The 12062-nt window shown below is 40.3% G+C and overlaps 1 protein-coding gene across 2 annotated transcripts in view; it reads left to right on the plus strand.

Annotated features, from left to right (window-relative positions):
* Positions 1-12062, plus strand: part of Asb3 (ankyrin repeat and SOCS box containing 3) — a 104954-nt gene that overhangs the window by 40635 nt on the left and 52257 nt on the right. For both annotated transcript variants that reach the window (XM_038316869.1, XM_038316878.1), the window contains exons 3-5: positions 2003-2161; positions 6787-6899; positions 7456-7591. In XM_038316869.1, coding sequence (XP_038172797.1) covers positions 2003-2161; positions 6787-6899; positions 7456-7591 — 408 coding nt within the window. The remainder of the gene's footprint in view (positions 1-2002; positions 2162-6786; positions 6900-7455; positions 7592-12062) is intronic.

Here is a 12062-nt window from a genome sequence, read left to right on the forward strand (position 1 = left end):
TTATCTGTCTATGTTTCTTTCATTGGTTAATTAATAAAGAAAACTGCCTTGGCCCTTTAAGAGACAGAAAATTAGGTAGGTGGAGTAGACAGAACAGAATTGTGGGAACAAGAAAGTAGAGTGGGGGAGACGCTTCAGGCAGTCGCCATAGTGAGTCTCCATGCTTCTCCTCTCCGAGATGGACGCAGGTTAAGATCTCTCCTGGTAAGCCACACCTCGTGGTGCTACACAGATTACTAAATATGGGTTAAAGGAAGATGTGAGAATTAGCCAATAAGAGGCTGAAACTATGGGCCAGGCAGTGTTTTAAAGGAGTACAGTTTCCGTGTGGTTGTTTCGGGTGTGGAGTTGGCCGGCGGCCGGGTGGCGGGACGCAGCCCCGCCGCTTCACACTACAGCTGGATTCGGTTATAGCTCTCAGCGCACACAGAGGACTGCACAAGGAAGCATAATTACATTTAATCTCAACTCAGGGTACATGCCATTTCTTCCAAGATTATAGGTTCTAGAAATAGACTACCTGTACTAACTTAAGGGCCTAGAGCTCTGACCTGGTCTCTGTCATACAGGCCATTTGGGCTCTTAGCCACCTCTGGTCCTGCTGAAAGAGCTTGGGGGAGCTTCTGGCTGTAAGGATCGTTTAGATTACTCATCTCCTCTGTCTTGGTTGTAAGAGCTTGATATGGCCTGGCCCATCAGATAATGCACATCACCAGGATATTCATCACTTCCAGTTCTCGGCTTTCTGGATAGAAAACTGGTTTTTCTTCATCTTTCCCATTGAAAAGACAGTTCTGTGTGCCTAATATTCCTGGTTTCTCTGGAGATCTGTAGGTTCAAGAACCGTCATACTATGCTCCTAACAAGGAGTTTTTAAGGGCTGGGAAGATAGCTGGTAAAGTGCTTGCCTTACAAGCTTGAGGACTAGAGCTTGAGTCCCAGCACCCAGGTAGAGTTCTGGGCATGGTAGTACTGTGGAGGTGGAGATTGATCCTTTGGGTTCCTGGCAACGTGTCTAGCCTCATTGTGAGCTCCTTTCTCAGAGGAGATGGATGGTATTCCTGAGGACAATACTTGACGTTGTCCTCCAGCCTCTGAACGAGGTTCACATGTGCATATTCACTTCCCTTTACACACAGACATGCATATATGTGTACACACATAGAAATGAAAAGTATTCTAAATTGCCCTTATGTTATTAGTTGAATATAAGGAAGTAGTGATAGAAATTGTTCTCATAGAAATAAAATCAGGTTTGTTAATATTTCAGTGAATAAATATTTGATGCTGCATCTACCTCACATCTTGCCTTTCAACCCCTGCCATTCCCTCTTCTCCTTCATCACAAGTTAAACTAGGAAAACCTGCAGTACATTGTTGGAACATGGTTCAAGAATGGAGTTGTGCTAAGGAGAATTTTGAGTCCTTGTGAGATAACTCCAAAAACAAAAACAAAAACAAAAAAAACAAAGCAAACAACAACGAAAAAAACCCAAGAGTCCTGTGATATCAATTTCTTCAGAACATAGAATTGTTCTTGGAATGTATTTTCATGCTCCTCCCAGTTGTAGCAGATAGGAGCGAGTTTACTTCAGATTATTCATTACAAATGACTATTGATCCTATGGAAAAACATGTTTTTGCCATGTTTGGTTTGTTTTTGTGATTATACACTTTACTCTTGTGACTCTTCTTAACCCTCCAAATGAATATAAATTGTCTGATGCTTTAAATAAAGTTGACGATTGCATGAAACTTTGCCTCATTTATCAGCTCTGTTCTCTCAGTCCCATTGCCTCTAAAGTGCTGACAATGTGTGGGCATAGTTTCCCTTGCATAAATACCAAAGGGCTGTTCCCACAGGGATCCTGCCTCATAGTGCTGTTCATTGGCAACACTGGCATTTTAGTATTTCGTTCAATTCCTCGTATAGTCTTTGTTTTTCATACTCAAGAAGTAGAACTGATAATCTTTTGGCCAACAGGTTTCCCCTTTTCCACAGATTCATCGAAAAACTACATTAAGACAAAGACTTTTGAGGGCTTCTGTGCATTACATCTTGCTGTGAGTCAAGGACATTGGAAGATCACACAGATTCTTTTGGAAGCTGGAGCAGATCCTAATGCAACTACTTTAGAAGAAACTACACCGTTGTTTTTAGGTGATGTATGCTATTTTTGGTACAGATGTACTTTGAGAAATATTTTTTTTTAGTAAACTGTTATAGAATATTTCTTTTGGTTCTGAAACTGAAAGGCTATTTTTAAAGGTTTCTCTTTTGTTTTTCTACCCTTGGGTGGTGGTAGTATTCAGGACTTGGAAATGTTTATTTAAAGCTGCAAAACCCATGGTGAGTTGTTGCCCAGGGTAGTGCTGAAGACCAGTGATGCTTGGAGTAGAGCAATCCTTGCAACGTTATCTACTAAGATTTTGTTTCCTTTTTCTTAGTATTAAAGGATTAAGGCTATAAGGAAGAAATAATTTGTTACCTGTCACGAGTCAGACTTCTTCAGGGTGGAACTGTTAATTCCTTAAGGATCATAGCCAAATCTTAAGTTGTCCACTGCTAATAACCATTTATTTTATTCCCTCTATCTCTCTGGTTCTGTTGGAGTCTTAGAAACATTTTTGATTAACTGGTTGACTCAGATTGACTGAGACATGTGGAAATTCAGAGGATGTCATTGAAGTAGAATTAGTATATCTAGACTCTAGTTTGGTCCTACCACATATAACTTGTATGACCACTTATTTATTGCAAGCTTGTTGCTTCATTTAAAAAACGAGAGTATCTATCTAGTATTTGTTAGTCACATGAAAATAAAATATCAGTGGAAGTACTTTTTTGTGAGTGTAAACATTTAAAATTTTTATGTGTTATAAAATTCAGCTTTAAGGTAGGTGTGTGTGTGTGTGTGTGTGTGTGTGTGTGTGTGTGTGTGTGTGTTTGCGTACATATAAGAGCCTGTGCACACAGAAAAAGACATTGGTTTCCTGCACTATCACTCTCTGCAGTATGCCCTTGACACCAGTTCATCATACTGAACCTTAATCCTTCTGCCTCTGTCCCCATAGCCCTGAGGTTATAAATGCATGGTCATGCCTGGGGATTTATGTAGGTACTGGGAATTTGACCTCGGGGCTTAATGCCTGCCTCTGCCTTCTGGGTGCGAGTGCTGGGATTAAAGGCGTGTGCTACCATCGCCTGGCTTCATTATCAATTAATGTAAACATTATTAGATACAAAAGGAAACAAATTGATGGTAAAACTGTTCAGGCAAACCATTGAAACTGTGTAAGTAAAAACAGCTCAGGCTATCTAGGGCCACTTTTGTGAAACAGGTGATCAGAGTTTCATCTTTGGGCTGACTTCACACACCAGTCCTAGGTCATCAGACCAGCTGGGAATTAGGAGTTAGGCTAAAGGATGCCATGGAGCAGTGAGTGAATGCTACTCAGAGTGTCAGTCTGTCCTTGTAAGATGCTTGAGTCAGAATGTGGCATCACACTACTTTATCTTTGAAGTCTCGCCTTGAGCAAAATTTCAGCTAAAGATAATGACAGGGGTAAAGTCGTTTTCCATCTTGGTAAAGCGTCACATCTTGTATGGACTGATGACAAGCAGTTAGCAGATTAACAGCAGTTAGTGAGTGATATTGAGTAGAGCTGCTGTGTAGCATGGTTATGACTATTAACTGGATGATTACATGATCCATTATCCTTTATTCTTCATTGTTACTGCCACTGGTCAGTTATATATGATTATTACTGACTGGTATGGCTGAAAGAAAATTAAACTTTTGCTCCTTCACTAGCAGGAATCTTTGGAATTAAGGATAATTTATGGTATGTACATATTTTCTTTGCTAAGGAATCCTCAGAATAATAATTTATTTCAATAAATCATAATATGGATCAGTACTTGTAAAATTAATTCCTGAAAAGAGAATTTTGCTATATGAATTAAAAACTTGAGTCATAGTAAAAGTTATGTAACCTAGTGTTAAAGCTTTTGGAGAAGATGTCTTAGAAGACTGTCTAAGTTTAGGGCGGCTGTTTTACTCTTGTTCTTTAGTGGTGGTAATGGACCCCAGGGTCTCACACATGCTATGTATTTTCTGAACCACTCAGCTAGCATCCCTTAGGGATATTAGATTTTAAAAATTACAGTGTTTCTCTTAACTTTGTGCAAAGAAAATAGATGGAATGCTAATTAGTACATAAAAGGATAATAGAATTTTAGGGTTTGTCTTATATGTGACTGGAGGATGTGTTTTTCTGGATATGATTTCTCTGTTATCTAAATGGCCATTAGAAATATCAGTGATAACATGTAGAACTGTATTTGGATAGTCACCATGACGTTTTTCTTATACTATGAAGCCTTGATTTTCCCCATCAATTATTTATGTTTACGATTGTTAACCACTGGGCACATACAAAGTTTGTTGTTTTAGACTGTGAAGTCTTGACTGGACTGGAACTTGATATGTAGACCACGTTGGCCTAGAACTCAAGAGATTTTCCTGCCTGTATTTCTTGCCTGCTGTAATCAAATGTGTGCACAACACCTGGCTTTATATATGAGGAATTTGTAAGATAGAATTATAGCTTTATAATTAGACAAAAATCTTGTAAATGTCAATAAAATATTGAACATTTGAGGGTAAAGATTAATGGTCATGATACATTTTAGAAATCTTTCTGAATGTGTGTGTGTGTGTGTGTTTGTGTGTGTGTGTGTGTGTGTGTGTGTGTGGGAGTGAGAGAGAGAGAGAGAGAGAGAGAGAGAGAGAGAGAGATTTAATTTCAATTTTTAATGGGAAAGTCCCACTTTATAATCATGTTTATAAACTTTAGTTAAGAAATGAGGAGTAATAGTGGACAATCCTATATTCCTAATGACAGTCTTGAAATGATAGATTCAATGTCCTTCCTCGTCACACACAAGCAGTGTGTGTGTGTGTGTGACGAGGATGTCCTGCTTGTGTGTGACGAGGAAGGACATAATCACAACTAATCGGTAATAATCATTTGGACCAGAATAGTCCTTAACTCTGTTGTCTTTGCAGTAGTCAAAGTCTTACTTGTCTGTAGTCAAAACCAAACTTGAGGATACACAGATTAAATGAACAGATTAAAAGGGAAAAGTCATTATAGTTTTTGTCCTGGTTCCTTCAGATGTCATCATAACCACAGGACCAGAGAAAGCTGCAACAGATAACAAATAACCTCTGGTTCATAAAAGATGTAGTGAGAAAAGCTTGGCATAAACTGATATAACAAAAACCCATTTTACTGTAGAATTGTATAGAAAATTAAGTACATAACAGAGAATAGAGTACATATAGAACTCGACCTGGAAGAAGGGGGAAGTGTCTAAACTTTCAGCTGGACAGCCCTGCTCTCTAGGGGCCATCCCTATTCAAACCACCACATAACGTTTGTCTTCTGTGTATAGACTGATTCTGGAACAGTGTTCTATAGTAGACTTCTCATATGGGTTAGCAATAATCTAGTGTAAGAAGAAGTTTGTTTTATTTCATAGTATTCCTTGTCACATTTTTACTGTTGAGAATCACATGAATTATCACTGCATTCAAGTGTTAAAAGTGTGTGTAAGCACATAGTTCAGGAAAAGACAGTTTAGTTCCCAAACTTTGTATAAATGTATCGATATACTACAATTCAAGTTTAGTAATTATATGTCTCCAATAAACAGTAAACAATTCTCCAGTATTACTGTAATGATTAAATTGATGAAGTATTTTGCCATAAACATGTTATTTAGTTTCTAAGCTAATCAATTATGATTGAAATAGATTGCAGACAGTATGTTTAAATATTAGTTGTATATCTCAAAATTGGGTGAATAAAATCAGTTTCAAGTATATTTCAGGGATCTGCCTCCCTCTAGCTCTCCAATGCTAGGTTTATAAGTGCTGCCTATCATGTCTTGTTTTTTGTCTTTTTATTCCCCACCCCCCTTCTTAAAGGGTGCATTTGTGGTGCATTTGTCTGTGCACCACATGTGTTCAGTGTCTAAGGAATCCAGAAGGGGCTAGAGCCACAGATGGTTGTGAGCCACCATGTGGGTTCTGAGATTTGATCCTGGGTCCTCTGAAAAAACAGCTAGTGTTCTTAACCACTGAGCCACCTTTCCAGCCCCATGTCTAGTTTTTTAAGAGTATGTTATGGGGATCAAATTTAGGTCCTTAAATGTCCATGGTACTTCACCAATGGAGCTATCTCCCCAACCCTGGACTTCTTTTTCTTTATTCTTCAATTTTCTGTAGTTTGAAACTAATACATGTGGGTATAGTTTATTTTAAATCTGAATGTGTGTACATGTATGTGTGAAAGATATGTGCGTGTAGTGGGTGTTTCAAATATAGAGGTCATAGGAGAACCTTAGTTGTCCCCGCCTTGTTAGAGTCAGGGTCTCTTGTTCACCCCTGCATACTCCAGTCTGCCTTCTGAGCTTCTGTACATCTACCCATCTCTGCTTCAGTTGTAGCTGAGGGAGCGCTAGGATTACAGCCCAGGTATACATGTGTTCTGGGGACTTACATAGCAAGGGTATTCCTCACAGAGCCATATCCCTAGCCCAATATGCAGAAAGGCCTATGCACATGAAATCAGGCTGAGATAGTTATGATAAATGTTTAGGAATGATCATAGCATTGTGCATTCCAAGTTGTATAAAATGATTAGAACTTTGTAAAACTGTCGAGTCCTACAAATACCTTTTTGCTGACTGTAATTTCTCTGATTGCTGTATTGCAGCTGTTGAAAGTGGACAGATAGATGTTCTGAAGCTGTTACTTCAACACGGAGCAAATGTCAATGGATTCCATTCTATGTGTGGATGGAATTCCTTGCACCAGGCTTCTTTCCAGGTAATCTCTGAATTTATTTTTTCATTTCCATGTAAATTGTGTGTCTTACCTTTTTATAATGGCAGTTCTATAGAGTTCTTGCTTCTTACTTGCCTATGGTTTGTAATGATTAGTACAGCACAAAAAAGGCAGTCTAAATACTAATGACCATTCTAAATAAGCAAGCTGCTATAGGACCAGAGCTGCTTTGGTCTGTAGGGATTATCTAAATTTAAAATGTTGGTACATAGTTATGAGGTGATCAGAATCTGTGGGATAAGGAAAAATGGTATATTTTATTATAATTACATGTTTAGAAGGCATGTTTATTACTGCTTGAGTTAGTAATCTAACTTTATATGACTTTAAGGGTTAAAATTGCTAGAGACCAGTTTTTAGTATGTTTATACTTAATGGGTTGTGCAGAAGTGTAGGGTAATCTGATTAGTCATGTCTTTTCTATCCATTTTATCAAGACACTGCATTTTTTCTCAAAGTTTTTCTTTACTGAGAAGATAAGAAAAGTAAAATACAACAAGAAAGATTTTTTAATATAAAATATGTATCTGTGCTTCAGGGAAATGCTGAGATTATAAAACTGCTTCTTAAAAATGGAGCAGACAGAGAATGCCAGGATGACTTTGGAATCACACCCCTGTTTGTGGCTGCTCAGTATGGGAAACTAGAGAGCTTGAACATTCTTATGTCATCTGGTAAGAGCCTTTGTGCTAGGAAGATCATGTTTTTAAATGGTATTCCTGGAAAGAATTATTCTTGAATTAGGTGATGAAATTTATGTAAGTTGCAAATAAAAGTGTACACAGTTGATGTCAGTCCTGGTTATTATTAAGTATGTTACCAGCAATGACACACATTCTTCTTAGTGATCTACGTAGGAATATGGTCGTCCTGAGCAAGCTTCTTGCAGTTCAGTGGCTTTCTAGGTACACATCTACTCTAGGATTAGTTTATTAGATGGTCATTTTGTGTATTAAGCCTTTGAGTTGTATGTTTTGTGTGGCATCTATCTTCCCCAAACTCACTTGCTCACTCCCACCCTGTGTGTGCGTGTGTATGTGTGTGTATGCGTATATGTGTACACTTAATGTGAATGGGAATGTGGAGGTCAGAGTTCAGTATTAATGTCTTTATTAGTTAGTCACTCTGTGCCTTATGTTTCTGAGAAAGGTTCTCTCACTAAGCCTACAGCTCACTGATCCGGCTTTCCTGGCTGACCAAATCTCCCTGTCTCTTCCTCACTGCTGGGGATCCAGACACAGGCCTCATGTTTGTGCATCAAGCATTTAACCAAGTGAGTCAGAGGTCTGGCCAGAGCAAATGGTTTGCTAATTGTCTGATTATTTAAATGGAACTTTTTCAAAACATGTTTGCATTGTTTTGTGATAATGGCAGAATAACCAGCTAAATGATTCTCTGTGACTGCATAGACATGCAGCCTTGCCAGAGAAGGCAGTGTTACCATGCCATTATTTTTGTGACATCTTCAGACCAGAGGGGTTCACTATATAGAAGGGCTTTAAAAGTCTTGCAGGGTGCATGCTCTGGCAGAGCTAAGCTGAGAAGTCATGGGTAGTCAGAGGAGGGACTTGTCACCAGATTTTCTGACAGGTCTATGTACTCACTTCCTGAACAGCCAGGACTACATTAGAGAGACCCTGTGTCAAAAACAAAACAAACAAACAAACAGAAAAATAAACCCTCCAAATAGATCAAAGCTTAACAAAAAAACGGCATATATTTTTTTTTCTCATTTTTTTATTAAAAATTTCCAACTTCTCCCCTCCTACTCCCCCTTCCTTCCCCTCCCTTCCACCCATACCCCTACTCCACCCCTCTCCAAGACAAAGAGCCATCAGGGTTCCCTTCACTATGTTAAGTCCAAGGTCCTCCCAGCTCCCACTAAATCCAGGAAGGTGAGCAACCAAACTGACAAGGCTCACAGTGAGCCCATCCATGTTGTAGAGTTCATGCTCATTGCCTTTGTCCTTGGTTTCTCAGTCCTCATCCACCGTCAGCCACTTTCAGAGAGTCCGGTTTGGTCCCCTGTTCCATCAGTCCCATTCCAACTGGACTTGGTGGTCTCCCGTTAGATCTGTCCCACCATCTCAATGGGTAAACGCACTCCTCACGGTCCTGACTTCCTTGCTCATGATCTCCCTCCTTTTGCTCCTCATCGGGACCTTGGGAGCTCAGTCTGGTGCTCCTATGTGGGGCTCTGTCATTTTCTCCATCCAGTGCCAGGTGAAGGTTCTATGGTGATATGCAAGATATTCATGAGTATGGCAATAGGATCTGGACATTTCTGGCACCCTCTCCTCAGCTGCCCAAGGACCTAGCTGGGGGCGTCTTCCTGGACACCTGGGAACCCCTCTAGAGTCAAGTCTCTGCCAACCCTAGAATGGCTCCCTTAACTAAGATATATAATTCCTTGTTCCCATATCCACCCTTCCTATATCCCAACCATCCTATTCCCCCAAGCTCTTCCCATCCTCCACTTTCACACTATTCTCTCCCCATCCCCACATCCCCCCATCCCACCCCACCCCCATATTCCCATTTTTTGTCCGGCAATCTTGTCTACTTCCAGTATCCGGAGGATAACTATATGTTTTTCTTTGGGTTCACCTTCTTATATAGCTTCTCTAGGATTTTTTACGAATTATAGGCTCGATGTCCCTTATTTATGGCTAGAAACCAATTATGAGTGAGTACATCCCATGTTCATCTTTTTGGGCCTGGGTTACCTCACTCAGGATGGTGTTTTCTATTTCCATCCATTTGCATGCAAAATTCAAGATGTCATTGTTTTTTACCGCCTAGTAGTACTCTAGTATGTATATATTCCACACTTTCTTCATCCATTCTTCCACTGAAGGGCATCTAGGTTGTTTCCAGGTTCTGGCTATTACAAATAATGCTGCTATAAACATAGTTGAACAAATGCTTTTGTAATATGATTGGGCATCTCTTGGGTAAATTCCCAAGAGTGGGATTGCTGGGTCCTGGGGTAGGTTGATCCCAAATTTCCTGAGAAACCTCCACACTGCTTTCCAAAGCGGTTGCACAAGTTTGCATTCCCACCAGCAATGGATGAGTGTACCCCTTACTCCACATCCTCTCCAGCAAAGGCTATCATTGGTGTTTTTGATTTTAGCCATTCTGACAGGTGTAAGATGGTATCTCAGCGTTGTTTTGATTTGCATTTCCCTGATTGCTAAGGAGGTTGAGCATGCCCTTAAGTGTCTTTTGGCCATTCGGACTTCTTCTGTTGAGAATTCTCTGTTCAGTTCAGTGCCCCATTTTTTAATTGGGTTCATTAGCATTTTAAAGTCTAGTCTCTTGAGTTCCTTATATATTTTGGAGATCAGGCCTTTGTCTGTTGCGGGGTTGGTGAAGATCTTTTCCCAGTCAGTAGGCTGCCTTTTTGTCTTAGTGACAGTGTCCTTTGCTTTACAGAAGCTGCTCAGCTTCAGGAGGTCCCATTTATTCAATGTTGCCCTTAATGTCTGTGCTGCTGGGGCTATACGTAGGAAGTGGTCTCCTGTGCCCAAATGTTGTAGAGTACTTCCCACTTTCTCCTCTAACAGGTTCAGTGTGTTCAGATTGATATTGAGGTCTTTAATCCATTTGGACTTGAGTTTTTTGCATGGTGATAGACACGGATCTACTTTCATTCTTCTACAGGTTGAGATCCAGTTATGCCAGCACCATTTGTTGAAGATGCTTTCTTTCTTCCATTGTGTGCTTTTAGCTCCTTTATCAAAAATCAGGTGTTCATAGGTTTGTGGGTTAAGATCCGGGTCTTCTATTCGATTCCATTGGTCGACTTCTCTGTTTTTATGCCAATACCAAGCTGTTTTCAATACTGTAGCTCTGTAATAGAGTTTGAAGTCAGGGATGGTAATGCCTCCAGAAGTTCCTTTATTGTATAAGATTGTTTTGGCTATCCTGGGTTTCTTGTTCTTCCATATAAAGTTGTCCTCTCAAGATCAGTGAAGAATTTTGATGGGATCTTTAAGGGGATTGCATTAAATCTATAGATTGCCTTTGGTAGTATTGCCATTTTTACTATGTTGATCCTCCCAATCCAAGAGCAAGGGAGATCCTTCCATTTTCTGGTATCCTCTTCAATTTCTTTCTTCAAAGACTTAAAGTTCTTGTCAAATAGGTCTTTCACTTCCTTAGTTAGAGTTACCCCAAGATATTTTATGCTATTTGTGGCTATCGTGAAAGGTGACGCTTCTCTGATTTCTTTCTCTGCTTCCTTATCCTTTGTATATAGGAGGGCGACTGATTTTTTGGAGTTGATCTTGTATCCTGCCACATTACTGAAGGAGTTTATCAGCTGTAGGAGTTCTTTGGTGGAGTTTTTCGGGTTGCTTATGTACACTATCATATCATCTGCAAATAACGAAAGTTTAACTTCTTCCTTTCCAATTTGAATCCCCTCGATCCCCTTGTTTTGTCTTTTTTTTTCTCATTTATTTTAAAGATTCCCATCTCTTCCCCCTTCCCTCCCCTCCCTTCCACCCATACCCCTACTCCACCCCTCTCCAAGACAAAGAGCCATCAGGGTTCCCTTCACTATGTTAAGTCCAAGGTCGTCCCAGCTCCCCCTAAATTTAGGAAGGTGAGCAACCAAACTGACAAGGCTCACAGTGAGTCCATCCATGCTGTAGAGTTCATGTTCATTGCCGTTGTCCTTGGTTTCTCAGTCCTCCTCCACCTCAGCCACTATCAGAGAGTCCGGTTTGGTCCCCTGTTCCATCAGTCCCATTCCAACTGGACTTGGTGGTCTCCCGTTAGATCTGTCCCACCGTCTCAATGGGTAAACGCACTCCTCACGGTTCTGACTTCCTTGCTCATGATCTCCCTCCTTTTGCTCCTCATCGGGACTTGGGAGCTCAGTCCGGTGCTCCTATGTGGGGCTCTGTCATTTTCTCCATCCAGTGCCAGGTAAAGGTTCTATGGTGATATGCACGATATTCATGAGTATGGCAATAGGATCTGGACATTTCTGGCACCCTCTCCTCAGCTGCCCAAGGACCTAGCTGGGGGCGTCTTCCTGGACACCTGGGAACCCCTCTAGAGTCAAGTCTCTGCCAACCCTAGAATGGCTCCCTTAATTAAGATATATAATTCCTTGTTCCCATATCCACCCTT

This window comes from Arvicola amphibius, chromosome 1 (genome assembly GCF_903992535.2).
Source record: "Arvicola amphibius chromosome 1, mArvAmp1.2, whole genome shotgun sequence".
NCBI classification, from domain to species: domain Eukaryota; kingdom Metazoa; phylum Chordata; class Mammalia; order Rodentia; family Cricetidae; genus Arvicola; species Arvicola amphibius.